We start from the raw sequence: 18959 nt of genomic DNA on the forward strand, positions 1-18959 counted from the left end.
AGTGCAAATTAAAACTACCCTGAGATTTCATCTCAATCCAGTCAGAATGGCAATTATCAAGAATATAAATAATAATAAATGTTAGTGAGGATGTGGAGGAAAATACTCACTCATACATTGCTGGTAGGGCTGCAAATTGGTGCACCCAGTCTGGAAAGTAATATGGAGATTCCTTAGAAAATTTTTTCAATGTATACCCAAAGGGCTTAAAATCGGAATACTATAGTGACACAACTACATCAATGTTTATTGCAGGTCAATTCACAATAGCTAAGCTATGGAACCAGCCTAGGTGTCCTTCAATAGATGGGTTGATAAACAAAATGTGCTGTATATACACAGTGTTATATTATTTAGCCATAAAAAAGAATGAAATGATGGCATTTTCTGGTAAATGAATGGATCTGGAGACTATCATGCTAAGTGAAATAAGCCAGTCCCAAAAAACCAAAGGGCAAATGTTCTCTGATATGCAGATTCTAATGCACAATGGGGGGGGGGGGGTGTGCCCTGGGGAAGAGTATAAGTTCATTGGATTAGACAAAGGGAAATGAAGGGAAGGCAGGGTAGATGGGAATAGGAAAGACAGTAGAATGAATTGATAACTTTCTTATGTTCATATATGAATACACGACCAGTGTAGCTCCGTATCATATACAACCACAAGAATGGGAAGTTATACTCCATGTATGTATAATATGTAAAAATATGCTGTAATGCCATGTATATCTAAAAACAACAAATTAAGAAGTCAACCTAGGGCTGGGGATGTGGCTCAAGTGGTAGCGCGCTCTCCTGGCATGCGTGTGGCCCGGGTTCGATTCTCAGCACCACATACAAAACAAAGATGTTGTGCCCGCCGAAAACTAAAAAATAAAGATTAAAAAAAATTCTCTCTCTCTCTCTCTCTCTCTCTCTCTCTCTCTCTCTCTCTCTGTCTCTCACTCTCTCTTTAAAAAAAAAAAAAAAAGAAGTCAACCTAAAAATACTCTTTTATCTTTCACTAAAGAAAAAAAGAAGAGCCAAGCCTTGGTCAGTCACACTACATCTTTCAAGCTCATCATAACAAGCAGCATGAACTCAATGACTGTGCCAGTTCTCCATGCTCTTCAAAATGCCATAAGCAAAACAGAGGAACCCAGGTGGACCAATGGGTCATCCTAGTAGCCAAGAAACCCTAAACTTGGGGAAGCTACCACTTTTATAGTAGGTAGTGATCAAGTCTCCTCTTTCTGCAGGGAGACATTACCTCCTATTTCAAGGTGGTTTGCTACTAACATGGTCCTGACATATTCCTCTGCCCCATCAACAGTAATCAGATCCTTGAATCCATGGCATCCCAGCCCCTTTGGGGGGGGGGGGGAAGGGAGAGACAGGTTCTTTCTAATTTGCTTAGGGCCTCACTAAATTGCTGAGGCTGGTCTCTAACTTGTGATCCTCCTGATTTACCTTCCTGAGTTGCTGTAATTACAGCACCACTGTGACTGGCTCTTTTGAATTTCTGAAGCATTTGTAATTCTTTTTCTTTTTGGTACCAGGGATTGAACTCAGGGGTACTCTACCGCTGAACCACATCCCCAGTCCTATTTTGTATTTTATTTAGAGACAGGGTCTCACTAAGTTGCTTAGTGCCTCGCCATTTCTGAGGTTGACTTTGAACTAGAGATATTCCTGCCTCAGCCTGTGAGCCACTGGGATTACAGGCGTGTGCCAGTGTGCCCAGCAAGTAATGTTTCCTTTTTTGCTTATTTTATTTTCTCTATTAACTAAAAACTTATGAGGGAAAGTTTATGTCTTAAGCATATAAGGTTTGTTTTACAGTAATCACTACTCATGTTTTATGGTTAAAACACTTAAAGCCTTCAGAGCATGAAATTCTACTTCTAAGTGCCTTTTTCTGTAGTCCTGTTTTATTTATTTTTTTCAAAATAATATAGACATTTAATTGAGGGAATTAATAGGTTTTTGCTTAGTAGTTCTGAAATCTAGCATGGCTGGGTGCAGTGTCCCACACATATAATCCCAGTTGCCGCAGTCTGGGCACAAAATAACCAAGCCACCACGAGGCACTTGTAGGTTCAAACAGGAACTCCTTTATTGCCCGAACTCCACCAGCACTCCCCACTTCCCACGCACTCCCTGGGAACTCTCCGCCCTCACTGGGCTCCGCTAGCACTCAGTGGGCACCCCGCTAGAACCCAACGGGAACTCAAAGGGAAACTCCGGAAACTCCGAGAGAACTCAAAAGTAGCTGGCGCCCGAGGCAGTAGGAGCCGCCCTATTGCCCGACAGCAGGGTCCATATACAACTGAATACACAGCCTGCCCCAATCCAGCATCATCCAGTCACAGCAGTTATACACAGCTTAACCTAATTATCATCTTAATGGCTCTCTTGTGTCAACTCTCAACCACTACTTCTGGCAATGCCGGGCGCCATCCGACTTGGCTGTGGCTCTCAACATCAGTGACTCTGGAGACTGAAGCAAGAAGATTGTAAATTCAAAACCATCCTCAGCAACTTAGTGAAACCGTGTCTCAAAGTTAAAGAAAAGAAAAGGCTGGTGATATAGCTAGGTGGTAAAGTGTCCCTGGGTTCAATCCCTCATACCAAAAAACAAACAAAATCACTCTGTACCACTTTAAAGAGACACACATCCATAGACTTAAGACCCCCTGTGACTAAGAGTATTAATGATTTATAAAGGGACATGTTTTGCTGTTCTGGGTATGAACCATAGCACTTATAAATGTGAGTAAAGTTAATGTGTTGCTTATGTAAGAATAGTATTTTTTATTTTATTTAGAGACAGGGTCTCACTAAGTTGCTTAGTGCCCTGCCATTGCTGAGGTTGACTTTGAACTTAAGATATTCCTGCCTCAGCCTTAAAGTGTTTTTCTTTTGCAAGGCAGCTTTGCTCATCAGTATAACCACCAATGCTCAAAGTATTTTTCTTTTGATGCATTAAATAAAGTAAAAAACTCTCTACCTAGATAATATGAGGAGATGTTTCTTTAAATTTTTTCAATAATTTTCATTATTGAAATACTTTTGGGTCTTCTGAAAGTATCTATAAATTTTTTAAATGCATGTAAAATAGAAGTGTCCAAAATTCCTTAAATGTAGAACTTGTTGGGAAAACATATAATGGCAGCAGCACCCCAGAGGAAAAACCCCAGCATGGGGTCTAAGGACCCTCTTTCTCCTCTTTGTTTCTTTCACTGGCGCGAAACGTTCCCGCCAGAGCCAATGTTCAAACCCTGCCGGTGGGAAGCCTTAGCCCCAATTAGAATTAACTTCTTGGGCTCCGGAACTGACATATGGAAGAGCTTGCCAATAAGTGGGCGACCTGTTATCTACCTCAGCCCTGCGACCTCTCCTTAGACCTATATAAACACACAGCCTTTTGTAATAAAGCAGAAACCTCTTTGGTGATCTGTGTCCTGTGGTGCGGCGTCTTCCAGTCTTACAGAACTCTCTTCATAGATCCTCTTTCTCTACTCTAGTACTCTGTGAAATCCACTTTGGAAAATGTTGCCGTAAGGACAGAATCTCAGGGCAGAAAATACTTCAAAGAATGTTTACTATAACCATTAAATTCACTGTGTTGAAAACAGCCTGTTTTGCTTTCAAAAGATAATGGAAATTATGATTAACTTGATTTATTATGGGGAAAGTTTCTTAATCGTTACCATATCTATTTTTCTTATATGGGAGAATATGTTCGAGATTCACTGTAGGAGTCAGAAAGTCTTCAGGTAAGAAAGTGGCCTGACCTCCGTCAATTGAGGCCTCAGTCTTCCTGAAGTCACACAACCTCAAGGAAAGTCGTCCAGGGGACTAGAGGACCTGGCCTTGACTTCCTCAATGTGTGTTTCATGAGAACCATGATCACTGGCAGAGATACACATGCAGTAAAGAACAGGACAGAAAAGTAATTTCTAGACTTTGAAAGATTATTACAATTAAGTTCCATTTAAAAACTAGCTCCAAAAAGAGGCAGTTATTTTTAGGAAGTTTCTTAGGAAGTGCTGTTGGGATGAGCATCTGTTGAAGGGTAGAAGGAAGAGTTGGGCCACCTATGGCACAGTCACAGTACAGACTTCAAATGACCCTGTTGGAAGCTCTGGATCTGTGGTGGCTCTTCAGAGTTGTTCCAGATTGGAGTCATTGGTTAGGGCTGCCTCTGAAAGAGCCATAACCTTACACAAGGCAGCTCATGTTAATCTAGGAACTTTCCAAGGAGGGTTAAGGGCTGTGAGCTTCTGCTGGTAGTATTTTCAGTAGCTGCAAGAATAAAATTGCAGGGCGTGGTGGCACATGCCTGTAATCCCAGTGGCTTGAGAGGCTGAGGCAGGAGGATCCTGAGTTCAAAGCCAGCCTCAACAAAAGCAGGGCTGGGGATGTGGCTCAGTTGTTGAGTGCCTCTGAGTTCAACCCCCAGTACAAAAAAAAAAAAAAAAAAAAAGAAGAAGAAGAAGAATAAGAAGAAGAAAGTTTTTATTTCTGAAGGAGTTTGAGGTAGTATGTCACAGGATCAGGCTCAGTGGATTATTAATGAGGTATTTATTTTAAAATTTTTTTTAATATTTATTTTTTAGTTGTACCTTTTTTAAAATTTATTTTTATGTGGTGTTGAGGATTGAACCTGTAAGGGTCAGGCGAAACGTCGGAGAAAGAGACCACGAGACTAGCTTCATGCAATTGCAAGGGGGATTTATTGGATCCATTCCAGCGCGCTGGGACTCCATGCTCACTCAAGAAGGGAGAGCAGCCCGGAGCCCAGAGCAGAGGTCAAGCAGAGCTTAAGTACACTTTTTGGAGAGGGTGGGGGGCTTTGCATACATCAGAACAAATCATCATGAGGCGCGGGAAAATTGAACAACAACTCTGATACATGATTAGTCCATTCATTGGCGGGAACAGGCTGGGCAGGGGTGATTGGTCACTTCTAAACTGAGTACACATTCAAACTGATTGGTTCGGGCCCTGTGACGAACTGCACAGGGCCCTAGGCTGAATGGCCAGTAGGGCGTTGTCTTAACTATCTCAGGAATCTGGGTGTAAAAGAGGAACTTAATAGTACCTAATCTTTTACATTTTAATTCAAACTTTCCAGCTTAGAAACTTTACCCTTTCATTCCCCACTCCTTTTTCTGACTACTTTTAATCTTAAAAGTAATGAATATTGGGGAGTCTCATTTTTCATCTCTGTCGGTGGAGCATATTGCCTTCTGATTACCATGGGTTGTCCTGTGTTTCCTGGAATCATTTTTAGCATGGCCTCCATTTTAGATTTCACTCGGTATTAGACCCTGATTTATCTAACTACACTGACTACCTAACTTTAAATCTGGCTTCATTCCCCCCTCTAATTTGGGAACTCCTTACTGCTGTGAGGAAGGGGGACGAAGAGGATCTCTCTGGCTTCTTCAGGCTGAAAAGGGACGGTGTGGGGCAAGCAGTTTGGAGTCCCCCTTAGAAATATCGGGTCTATCGAGTGGTCCATGCTAAAAGTCCAATTGAGAAGTAATAGGCTGGAGGGCCATTCGAGTGATAGGTGGTCTATAAGAGAAACAAGAATTCATTAGTACTGGAACCAGATTGATGCAGCAAGAAATGCCACAGCACAGAAATATGCCAATGAGTATAATGACCAAGACAAAGATTAACAATGTTTTCCAATAAGGCAGTACCAGGAACTAGGAGCTAAGATATTGTTTTCACAACAAAGTTGCTGAGGACATGGCTTCCATCTGAGCATGTAAATCTTTAAGGATATTTGTCACATTGTCAGACATGTCAGGGATGTCAACACAACATTTAGGGTTACAGATGTCTTTTCCCTTAAGATATAGTCTAATAATCTAATGCCATCTGATCCTTCAAAATCCTTTGCTAGTATGACCTCTGTGTCTAATAGAGAAATCTTTAATTGTGCTACTCAGGGCTGGATAACCATACTAGCAAACATCAAGCCTACCTGCGTTGGTTAGAAATAAAGGCCTTAGACTAAAACTACTCTAGCAGTCCCTTTGACAGTTATCAGGCATTTCAGTCTAAGAATCTCTTTTGTAGCCTCCAGTCTACTTATTTATGGAAGTTACATTTAACTATTATTATCATTTAAGATGTCCAGGAACAGCTGTGCTTTGGCTTTGACTGTCTTTGCTAAGTGTTTAAGATGAAGCAAGTCAAACTGACTTCTGTTTCTTCCTATTGTTAACAGTCAGCTGAGTCTCTGGGAAGTCCTCGGGAACTTCACAGCAGCTTCTCAGTTCTGCTAGTGCCATTTGCGCTAGGATGGGTCCAGGCCTTGCTTGACCATGTGGCTTCCCTCAGAAGCATCAGGGATATCTCCCTTTTCTGATGACCCTCCTCTTCACAGCAAATGCACTGACTGGCTTCCTGTCCTCCACTGGTCTCATTAATCTCCCTGATCGGGAGGTTATGTGGCCTAGAGTTGCAGAGCCCTTTGAAAAAGTTCCCTATCCCCTGATTCAGACTGACTCAGAGGGCAAGAGCCAAATTTTTAATTTTAAAACTTAATCTTAAACATCCAGCAAAATAAGTTAACAGCCTTATATTAAGGGTGCTGAACTTTTATGTCTATCTCTCTATCCTGTAGGTGATAACTCCTTACCTTAAGTTAACCCAGGTTGTGAGTTCTTAAAGCAGTACCTCTTAAAAAAAATTAACAGGCAATCCTTAGACCATCTAAAAGCAAACTTCAAAACAAAACTAACTAGGATAAAAACATATTTAGTTTACGTAATAGCTACCTTGAATTCTGGCAGAGTTATGCATTATAATCCCCTGTTTGATATCCTGGCAATCGTGACAAAAACCAACTTTTGGGCACAACTTTAAATGCACTGAAATCTGGCCTACTTCTTTCATAGTCACTTTCACATGCAGTGAGTTGGGACATAGAGCCTTATCTCAAGTAAGGTGGGGCTCTTCATAAGTCTTAAATACTATAGTTCTAAAGCTGATCTTTGCTTTTTAGACATCATTTTACAAAACTTACATAAATTGTTGCTCAAGTTCACATGAATATTAGCTAACACAACATAATATCACATCTAAAACATGAATTAAAGGAAGGCTGGAAGCTTCTAACCTCTTGTAGGAAAGTAGCAAAGCACTTTTGTGTTTTACAATAAAACCTTTACCCAGATTAGGCTCTCATTAACTTAAAAATACATTTAAATTGTGTCTCAGTGTAGAAAGCAACATAGAACGTTACATAACTTATTGATAATAAGTACAGTTATAGAACACAAGTGATATAAATAAATTTCCAACATGTTTTTTTTCTTTGAACCTAAAATTACCATACAACTTTAGAACATCAGCTTGTAAAGCTTCTACCTTACAGACTTGTATACCTGGAAGATATGAACACATTAGTAACATCACAATTACATTGATGATTTTATGCTAACCAAGTTTGGCTTTTAAAGAAATAACATAGCATAATTCTCTAAAACAATAGCACTTGTTTAACCAGTTGCTTAATTTCTTTAAGACTACTTGCTCAAAAATTTATTTATAACCAACTTGCACAGACCTTTTTTATCATTTACTTAAACCCTCTTAATTAGACTCTCTTATCCAGAAACACATTTTCCTTCTATTAAACCATATTTAGAACCTTCTAGTTTCTCTTTTCTATCTGTTAACCCCCTTCTGTTCACATCTTGAAACAATACTTGTAAACTTTTTAATTTAAGCAGAGTTAACATTTTATTAGGGCCTTTTTGAACACCTAGAAAAACTTATAAGCTTAATTTAAGACCTCCTTTTTTATCTGTTTACCAAATTTAAATTGAACCATTTGAATCACGTGAATCAAAGATATTTGGATCCATTTTTAATTTTTTTATGAGCGCTCCTCATCTGTTAATTGTCATATCACTGCAGGATATATGGACATACACACATACAGACATACCGACATACAACACATAACAAGAGTGTGCACACATAACAATAATAAAGGCCTCATAGTTTTTCGCAGATGAAATCTCCATTGTAATGTTCTTTAAAAAAAAAACTCCAGTTGATCAAAAAATAGAACTTATCAGAAAAACATTAACTTGTCTGTAGGATAAAACTCATGAGCTCAAAAAAAACATAGAATCTAAGAAAAGGCAAAAGTCCTAGAAAGAATTGACCGGCCAGTAATTAGTAAATGCCATACAATTTACTCTTTGGTTTAATCTAGTTTGAGTTCAGGTAAGACACCTTTACTTTTTTTTCCTTTGGGCCTCAGATCTGTCTCCTACTGAGTGCTCCAGGCTTCTTCTATTTGCATATCAATTTAAGTCCTGGCTGAAGTCTGGAAGGAACTGGGAAAACTGGAATTTTGAGCAGAAACTTCATGTCTAAGGCATTTTAACCATAAGTCACAATTTTCAGGTGTGGAAGTTGAAAATATGGTACAATTTACAAAATTTCATCTTTATATCTTCCTACACTAGAAAAACTTGCTCACACAAAACTGAAAATAGGATCTTTCTTGATAGTATAAAAGCCACCATCAGAAGAAGTTCCTTCAGGATCATTAAGCTACTTTCTTTGTTCTGAAGTTCCTAAAGTAGTATTAAGTTACATTAAATTTGCCTGAAAAATTTTAGGAAGAACCACACACTACCATGCATATCTGAAATTAAGCTTTGAAAATTCCCAAGACTGTTGCTAATTAATGTCATTTCAATAAGGCAGACCAACGTTTTAATTCAACACTTTTTCTCTAAATCTTACACACACAGAAACAGATACCAAATCATAATTTACTATCCTTGCCCAAATCAATGCACTGTATACCTAGTGAAATCTCCTTAGGCTACCCAGTTCAAAAATTGAAACTCTTTAGAACTATCTGAAATCAAACTAAACAATTGCTTAAACCCAACTTTTAACTGCAAGATAGCGCAATGCTTTAGAAACCCATTCAGATACCAGATTGTTACAATAAAGAAATTATTTTTTTAGACACACATTTAACCTAGTTTATCTTTAAGAAACAATCAGACAACCAGATAAGAATATATCCCTCCAAGTTTTGAACTTTCATTTAATTATGACTCCCATCAGTGGCACCATAGACTTTCCCACGAGTGGACCAGATGTTTTCACATAGGGGCAACTATAGGTGTAAAATCAAGGGTCTCAGTGTGACTGACTTTACTGCATTTAGGTGGAGTAATCCTTAAGTGCAGGGAAATTATGAGGAAATTTTCCCCAAAGCGAAAATGGCTCTGGCAGCTGCTGGGAATTCCTCAGTTTCCCTTTCACTTGCAAGATTAGCTCCTCCAGTTTGGTTTGACCTTAGGCACTAGGCTTTTTTTTTTTTCCTAACTTTTTAGTAGCCAGCTCCCAAAAAGCCCATCCTCTGCTTACAGTTATTTCGAGTGCTAGGCTTCCCCAATAAAACATCTCTAAAGCCAATTAACACCAATTTAATAATGAGGACAGGGCTTTGAGAAAAGTCAAAGCGAGATGTCAAAGTTGTTAAATCTCCAGCAAGCATCTCTATTTGCACTCAAGCTGATTACGGGAGGGAGAGAAAACATCGCTTTCCTAGTCTCAGTATTAACCTTAGTTGGAATCTATCATCTGCTTTGGGCTTCATTTTTAAGCAGCCCGACTCGAGGAAGACCCATTCGATTCTTTTGCGCCGGGATTTGGTGATTGCAGCCGGGGAGGGCTGTAACATTCGGGGGGGGTTTGAGGACCCGGTCCCTTCTACCCCCACGAAGGAGGGAGAGGGCCAGGTACTCCAGAGCCGCTTTTTCTGCTCGCGGGGGGGGGGGGGGGGGGGCAATCCCCCGCCAACTCCGCCCGCTCTGCTGTGGTGCGAATGGGCCCAGTGGCAACTGGTTGCCGGCAGAGGAGGGGGAGGAGGGGCGGTCCCCCGCGGACCTCACCCCCGATTCCGTCCGCCCATCCCCCAAACCTGCGGGAGCATTCCCCCTCCCCCCCCCAGGGGAGACGGCCACTGGCGGAGAGGACAGATGGGTGGAAGGGCCAGGAGGAACAGGGACAGGATGAATCCGCCATACCGCGGAATCCTCCCGGCAGACTGCGCAGACCCCACCCATACAGGAGGAGATTCGCAGAGGTCCTGAAAGGTTAGATCACCATGATCTGGATGGCCATGCGGCCCTGGCTGAAACAGGAGGGACTCTCCTGGGGGCCATTCAACTCCGAGGGTGGGCCACTCTGAAGCGCAGGGAGACAACACAAATGCGGACACACAGTAAACGTTTAACACAAATTCAGAAGCAAAAATTAAAGACAGACAGTGAATTCAACAGAAAGAGTTGCCGGCAAAACCAGACGGGTTGGCAGTAAAATACACCGAGGAGGGTTCATCCGCCCCTCTACCTGATGGGGAGCACCTCCGTCACCCCGAGTCCCCCAAAGCGTCCCTTGGGGGCGTGGCCTGTGACTCCTGAGGCACGTCTGCCAGTCACCGCCAGGGGGAGCTTACGCTCTCCACTGACAGCCACACACACACACTGCCAACCCCACCCGAGGCTCTGAGAGCTTATGCCCTCTGGGGACTTACGCCCACCATTGAGCCGCCAGAGACCAAACCTGAGCGATCGCACCTGAGCCAAACCTGAGCGATCGCACCTGAGCAATTTCGAAAGAAGAACAAGGGGGAGAGAAGGAGAAGAAGGAGAGGGGAGAGAGAGAGAGAGAAAGAGAGAGAAAGGCGCCTTACTTACCCCCAAAGCAGTTCGTAGGTCTCCCTGTCCGGCGATGCGCAGTTCCCGGCCAACGCACCAAATGTAAGGGTCAGGCGAAACGTCGGAGAAAGAGACCACGAGACTAGCTTCATGCAATTGCAAGGGGGATTTATTGGATCCATTCCAGCGCGCTGGGACTCCATGCTCACTCAAGAAGGGAGAGCAGCCCGGAGCCCAGAGCAGAGGTCAAGCAGAGCTTAAGTACACTTTTTGGAGAGGGTGGGGGGCTTTGCATACATCAGAACAAATCATCATGAGGCGCGGGAAAATTGAACAACAACTCTGATACATGATTAGTCCATTCATTGGCGGGAACAGGCTGGGCAGGGGTGATTGGTCACTTCTAAACTGAGTACACATTCAAACTGATTGGTTCGGGCCCTGTGACGAACTGCACAGGGCCCTAGGCTGAATGGCCAGTAGGGCGTTGTCTTAACTATCTCAGGAATCTGGGTGTAAAAGAGGAACTTAATAGTACCTAATCTTTTACATTTTAATTCAAACTTTCCAGCTTAGAAACTTTACCCTTTCAAACCCAGGGTCTTGCACATGCTAAGCAATTGCTCTACCACTGAGCCACAACCCCAGCCCCTAATGAGGTATTAGATACCTAACAACAAAGACCTGACAACACTTAACACATAAGGATTGATTTTTCTCACATAATAAGAAGTTTGAAGATGCTGGCATTTTGCTTTTTTTTTTTTTTAACTCTTTTCCCCATGCCCTCAACGTGGCTGCTAGACCTCCAGCCAACCTGTATGAATTCCAAGCAGCAAAGATTTCCAGAAGCTCCATTATACTTGTACTTTTTACCTATTCATTAGCACACACTAGACAATGACATTTTTCTGCAGTCACATTATCTAGAGGTCTGTCACAAAAGAAAAATGAATATTAAATTTGACACTGTTAGTATTTACCACATTAAAAAAGTTGTGTGCTATGCAGATAGGAAGGAAAAACATTGCAAAACTATCAGAGCCTTTATTGAAATAGGCTAGAGTAGGTGATGGGGGCAGAGGATATGAGTGTTAGAAACAGGCTAGATCTTAGGAAACCAGTCTGGAAGGTAAGAGTTAAAGTTCGTTTTGTTATTGTTGTTATGTAGTACTAGGGATTGAACCCAGAAGCATCTACCACTGAGATACATCCCTAGTATTTTTTATATTTTATTTTGAGGCCAAATCTCACTGAGTTACCCAGGCTGGCCATCAACTTGCAGTCTTCCTGCCTCAGCCTCCTAAGTAGTTTAGATTATAGATGTGAGCTTCTCTGCCCTGTTAAGAGTTAAAGAATTTTAACATCAGCATTTGGATAAGGTAGACAAAAAAGCCACCAGGAATTTACAGGGTGACCTTAAGGACCCAGTGATTTTTAAAAATATATATATATATATTTTTGGTTGTAGTTGGACACAATGCCTTTATTTATTTTTATGTGGTGCTGAGGATTGAACCCAGCACCTCACATGTGTTAGGCGAGCGCTCTACCGCTGAGCCACATCCCCAGCCCCCAATGATATTTTTGGATAAACCACTATTAAAGTGCCTCCTTGCTGGGCAGCAACCAGCTGCAAAAAAACAAAACAAGAAAATACTATAAGCACCTAAGTGCAGAGCACACAGTTGCAACAGCAGCGACTCAGTGCTGAGGCAGGAGAATCACAAACTAGAAATACCCTGTCTCAAAATAAAAAATGAAAAGGACTGGGGTCATAGATCAGTGGTAGAGCACCCCTGGGTTCAAGCCCCAGTACTGCAAGAATCAAAAATAAATAGAAAGACCTAGAAGCAAGTACAATCCAAAATCACAGGCTTTCCCTGTGAGCTTAGAAAAGTTTCAGGGTTGCAAAATTTTATGTAAAAATTCACAGCTGCTTATTTTAATCCTCTGAAATATAATAATGTAGAAAAAAAGTGAAGTAGAAAAATCTTCTTCTAGCCAGAGCAGTGTAATCTCATGTAGTAAAAAGATATATTTTCATGACCACTTCCTAAAATTTGCTTTGAGATTCCTTTCCTGTGATCACAGTAGAGCTGTTATGACATTCCCCCATTTAACACCAGTAAAATGATGGGGCTTTCTGCTGATTCTTTCCCCTCTATAGTTCATCATAACAAAGGGGCGTAAGGCAAGACATGTACAGAGTTAAATGCATGACTTGTTGATTCAGACCACTTGGTTTCAAAACCCAGTTTTATGTGATTTAGGGCAAGATTACTGGAGCCAATAGTTAACAGGGATTGTTTAAAAGCTACTTGAGCCAGGTGAGGTGACGTACACCTAAAATCCCAGCTACTCAGGAAGCTGAAGCATGAGGACCTCAAGTTTGAGGCCAGCCTCAGAAATTTAGCAAGACCCTGTCTCAAAAAATAAAAAGCACTGGGGATATAGCTCAGTGGCAAACACCTGGTTGAATCCCTAGTAGCAAAATAAAAGAGAGATTTGGTTGTCACAACTTCTATGGGGTGTGGGGGAGTGTATGAGTCAGTTTTTCACCTCTGACCAAAATATCTGATAAGAAAAACTAAGAGCTGGGCACTGTGGTGCATACCTATAATCCCAGCAGCTCAGGAGGCTGAGGCAGGAGGACCACAAATTCAAGCCAGCTTCAGCAATTTAGTGAGGCCAGAGTAATTTAGTAAAACCTGTCTCAAAAAAAAAATTTTTTTTTTAAGGGCTGGGGATGTGGCTCAGTGGTTAAGTGCCCTTGGGATCAAACTTAGAAGAGGTTGGCTAGTTGCATTGCTCTGGGTTTAAGGTAAGACAAATATCATGGCAGAAGATGGCAGAGGATGCTGCTCAACTCATGGCAGCCAGAAAGCAGAGAAAGGAAGAAACTGGGAAAAGATAATCCTTCCATCCCTCACCCCCCACTATGACCTGCTTACTTCAACCAAATCCCACCTCCCATCCAGCCATCAGTAGATTCATCCACTGATGGGGTTAGAGCCCTTGTGATCCAGTCACTTCCCAAAATCCCCACCTCTGGACATTACTGCATTGGCGACATATGATACGTTGGGAGACATTGCATATGTATAACAAAGTGCCTCTGGCATCCAATTAGTAAAGGCTGCTAAATATCCTACAACTCACAGGACAGCCCACAACAAATTATCTGGCCAAAATACTAATAGTGCTAAGGCTCAGAAATCCTATTTTAGCCTTTCCAAGCCTCCATTTTGTCATCCAAGAATTGGAGTTCATAATCATTTTTATGATGGTTAAATGAGACAATCCACTTAAAACAGCAAGATTTCTAGCTCTTAAGTGCTCTGTTAATATGAATCATCATCATCCTCATCCATACTGATCTGGGTATTTAATCTGAATTAAAAGAACACACTATTTGCTACCTATAGCCATGCAACTAGGGAAATCAGTTTACCTCTTTCCTTCATCTGAGGGAAATTTCTAAAGAATAGAGAATGGATAGAAGCCCTTGTTGCTTAGAGAGTCAAAGAAATAAAGAGTAAGTGACCCAGTACACCTATTCAAAGTACATATTTAGTCTAAGAAAATGCTGTTTGGTTCTATTCATGTTAATAGTTTTCTTTTTCACATTGACATTGATGTCTTTTTTCTCTCTTCCTTTTGCATCCTATTGAAAAGTTATACCTCCTTTCTTCTCCATACCTTTTGGAGTTTCAACTTTTTCAGTGTTTTCTAATGACTAAAAAAGACTTTTATGAAGGACTTAGGAGCCATCAAACTAAGTCAGGACAAAACATTGGTATATTTGCAAATAAAAGTAATGTCACCATTATGGATTATTCATATAATAACCAAATGAGTTTGTGAGATGTTTACTAAGTTATTAAGTCCATAATTTTTACTAAGAAATAAAAAACTTCAAAATCCTAACTTCAAAATCATAAATTCATTTATATTGTAATGATATTAATTATTATTTTTTTTATTTTTAAAGGCAAATGCAATAGGCCGAAGTGCTAAAACTGTCCGAGAATTTCTAGAAAAGAATTACACAGAAGATGCTATAGCAAATGACAATGAAGCTATTAAATTAGCAATAAGAGCTTTGCTAGAAGTAAGTGATCACATTCAGAAAACTAGCTACTTTTCCTCATCCATTTTAATTTACTAAACACATTTACTGAATGATTGTGTGTGTGTGTGTGTGTGTGTGTGTGTGTGTGTGTGTTTTAGTGCTAGGGATCAAGCTCAGGGACTTGCCCATGCTAGGCACACAATTGTACCATTGAACTAGACCCCGAGCCAGCTGAAGTAGTTCTGATATATACTTGTTCTACATTAGGTTGTCCAGTCTGGTGGAAAAAACATTGAACTGGCTATAATAAGAAGAAATCAACCTTTGAAGGTATGTTATTAACCAAAGAAGAAAAAATATCAGTAGTATAGTTTGAGAAGTTAAAATGTTGAAGCTATGAATCTTCATTTTAAGTGTCAGATATCCTTTCATACCCTTTGACACCATGATGACTTCTGTTTTGTATAGTATTAGCTTCTGTAAGCTAATGTACTAATTTATACATACTCATTTCAAGCAGTTATGAGTCCCGGGCTCTTTTTGAAGACTTAGAGGTACTTGATCTCTACCTCCACCATTTACTGTGTTTCTGTAAGGAAGGCTTACTGAGCCAGCCCCCTAGCCATTAGAGAACATGTACTCTCTGTAAATTCATTGCTTAAGAGAGCAGTTGTTACTCTTCCTGTCTTTTAGATCTCCTGAATGTATCAGTGTCATTCAGCTACTACTTTTATATAATTGTTGATTCTCCAGGTTTCTAACATAAATGTTATTCTTCCTTATATCAAGGAAACTCCTACCCTCTTCTGATTGTGTACTGGTTTGGGGGTTTGTTTTGGTTTCGTTTTTTTGCCATGCTGGGGATTGCACCCAGAGCCTTGTGTGCACTAAGCACAGGCTCTACCACTGAGCTGTGTCCTCAGCCTCTGTCTGCTGGTTTTGATCTATTTTTCTACATTTCACCTGGAGCTCCTTGAACCTCTGTCAGGCTTACATTTTAGTACCTAGCATGATAATCTTTCCATACATCTTTTGTGGCAAATCTGACATTATCTATATGCCTTTTCCAGCCATTATGGATTAAAAGCATTGAGCCACAAAATAAACTGTTCAGAGTATTTTGATAGAGGACTTATTAGCTAAAATAGCATTTGGAATAGGGTTCATTAGGTAAAACTCTGTTCAGTCTAGTTTGCCAGTGAACTCTCTAGCTGAGAGTACAAAGGCACTCAAATCATGGAAAATTACATTTAAAATATATAAAATATAATATGTCCAGGTAATATGTTTTACAGATTATTGACAAATATAGACTTTCTGCCACATATCTTATTGGTGAAATAAAAAGAATTCTGGAATTGAAATCAGAGTCACAGGGACCTGATTTTTAAACCCTCTTCAATTTTTGACCAGATAAATAAACTTTATGAATTTAAACTTCCTTATATTGCAAAATCTGGTGGCGAATTAATTGCTAAAATCACTTTGTTTTCTTAACATCTTTGACAATATTTCTTCTCATTAAGTTGATTATGTTTTTTCATATTCCAGATTCTCTTTTTTTTATTATTAAGATAATTAAATTTATCTTAATATCTTTACAATAATTATTACACATATGTGGCTTTTAAACCTTTTGAATCATTTTGTTGTACACTTGAAGTTATAAAATGCAAAATTATAAACAAATATAAGCTTATGAAAATGGGATTGCTTCATGTTGTAAATATTTAGACATTGGCATAATTGAAATTTGCTTTAATTTCTTTTTTCTTTTCAGATGTTTAGTGCTAAAGAAATTGAGTTACAAGTAACTGAAATAGAAAAGGAAAAGGAAGAAGCAGAGAAGAAAAAATCAAAGAAGAATGCCTAATTCTTAGAATGAGCATTGGGAGCTTTTAATGTTTTGCTGTACTGCTTGGAGTTACTTAATGAAGAGTTAAAAGAAATAAGTTAGTTTGCAGTATTACCTTTAATACTCAAATGTGCTACTTTGAGAATGCCAAATTTGTGGCTGTCTTCAGTCTTACATAGATTGGTGTGAAGGTTTTCTTTAGATAAGCAGATTTAATTAAGAAAAAAATTCTAATTTTAAGAAATGAGTAATTTGGGTGAAGTTTGAGTATTCACCCTCAGTTAAAGAGCTGGCTATTCCACAATAAATTGAATGTAATACTGAGTTGCATTTATTTTTTCCTAGTTTATTCTCTGTTATTTACTCATTCAAGAAGATATTAGAAGGACTATATATACAATTAGAGAAACCAACGGAGAGGAAAAAAACAACAGTTTCCTCTGTGCAAGCTGTATAAGTACACGTTGTCAACTCAGCATCCCTCCCACCCCTTCCTAGGAATAAGAATTAGAATTGTATTTCCAAAATGTTCTTCTACATATGGTTCCAGGTTGGAATGTACCTATGACATACCTTCATGTAAAATTTGGAAGGCAATAAAGAAGATGAGGTCATTGTTCTCTGTATGCAGCCAGCCACCAGCATGGGCATATGGCAGACCTTCAGTTCACAGCAGCTCCCTGGAAAGTTACCATCAGTCACTCATTTTGTATGTATAATATTCAAAGTAGCTTCCATGGAAGCTGATTGGAAGATTCCCTGTGAGGTTCTTTGCACTTTCACTGCTTGGGGACACATTCCTGAGGGAATTACATTGCTTCTGATGATTACCAGCAGCCTTGGTGTAGTCTTTCCTGTCCTTTGCTGCCACGGAATTTCCAGTGGTTCTGGATAACTCTTGAGTAGAAAACAGAATGACTTCCATAATGTCATTACCCTGCCTGTTACAGAGATCATTAGAAATGCTGATTTAATACAGTTTTGGTCTATGTGCCCTTATAATGCTGGTTTTTAAAAAATATTTGTGTTAGTGCATGAGAGTTACGCATAATAGTAAAGTTCATTTTGACATATTCATAAGTGCATATAACACTGTTTGCTTCATTTCAGTCTCCAGTGCTTACCCCTTCTCTCATCTTCTCCCTTCCCCAGTCCCCTTACTCTACTCTATTGGTCTTTAATTTATTTACTTATTTATTTTTAATTGATGTATTATAGTTATACATAAAAGTAGAATTAATGTATTCATACATGCACATAGCATAATTTTGTCAGTTTCATTCCATAGTCGCTCTCCTTTCACATCCCCCTTCTTCCCCCTTTCTCTATGCCATTCTTCTCCCATCTATTTTCATGACATACCCTTTCTTTAAAAATCCTGATTTTTTTCTTGTTTCCATGTGTGAGAGAAAACATTCAACCCTTGACTTTCTGAGTCTGGCTTATTTCACCTAGCAATAATATTCTCTGATTCCATCCATTTACCAGCTAATGACATAATTCTGTTCTTCTTTTTGGCTGAGTAAAACTCCATTATGTATATACAAACTTTTTTTTTTATCCATTCAGGTTTTGACAGACACCTAGGCTGGTTCCATAACTTAGCTATTGTGAATTGTGCTGCTGTAAACATTGGTATGCATGTATCACTTTAGTATGCTGATTTTAGTTCTTTCAGGTAAATACCAAGGAGTAGATAGCTGGGTCATGTGGTGACTCCATTCCTAGTCTTTTGAGGAATCTCCATACTGCTTTACAGAGTGGTTGTACTAATTTGCAGTCCCACAAACAATGCATGAATGTGTGTTTCTTCCCACATCCTCACCAGCATTTGATATTTGTATTCATAATGATTGCCATTATAACTGGAATGAGATGAAATTTCACTGTAGCTTTGATTTGTATTACCCTGATTGCCAAGTATGTTGAACATTTTTTCATATATTTGTTGGTCATTTGCATTTCTTCTTTTGCGAAATGTATGTTTAGTCTATTTTCCTATTTATTGATTAGGTTATTTGGGTTTTGTTTTGGTTTTTTGTTGTGTGGTTTTTTTGTTTGTTTGTTTGTTTTTTTAGTTCTTTATATATTCTGGATATCAACCCCTTGTTGGAATAGTAGTTGCTGGAAAGACTTTCTTGTATTCTGTATGCTCTCTTTTCATGCTCTTAATTGTTTCCATTGCTGTGCAGAAGCTTTTTAATAAACCCTCTATTGATTCTGGGTTTAAGTTCTTGCGTTTTAGGGAGTATTAAGGAAGTTGGTGCCTGCACTAGTGGAGTGTTGACTCTGCTTTCTTCTAGCAGTTGCAGTGTTTCCTAGGTCT

At 39.6% G+C, this 18959-nt stretch overlaps 1 protein-coding gene across 1 annotated transcript in view; it reads left to right on the top strand.

The window, feature by feature from the left end:
* Positions 1-16651, top strand: part of PSMA8 (proteasome 20S subunit alpha 8) — a gene marked incomplete at both ends in the record, with an annotated part of 65989 nt that extends 49338 nt beyond the window's left edge. The window contains 3 exons of the mRNA XM_081263302.1: positions 14698-14817; positions 15046-15108; positions 16559-16651. Coding sequence (XP_081119428.1) covers positions 14698-14817; positions 15046-15108; positions 16559-16651 — 276 coding nt within the window. The remainder of the gene's footprint in view (positions 1-14697; positions 14818-15045; positions 15109-16558) is intronic.
* Positions 16652-18959: the final 2308 nt, after the last annotated feature.

This window comes from Spermophilus citellus, assembly GCF_964194105.1.
Source record: "Spermophilus citellus genome assembly, chromosome: 12".
Classification (NCBI taxonomy): domain Eukaryota; kingdom Metazoa; phylum Chordata; class Mammalia; order Rodentia; family Sciuridae; genus Spermophilus; species Spermophilus citellus.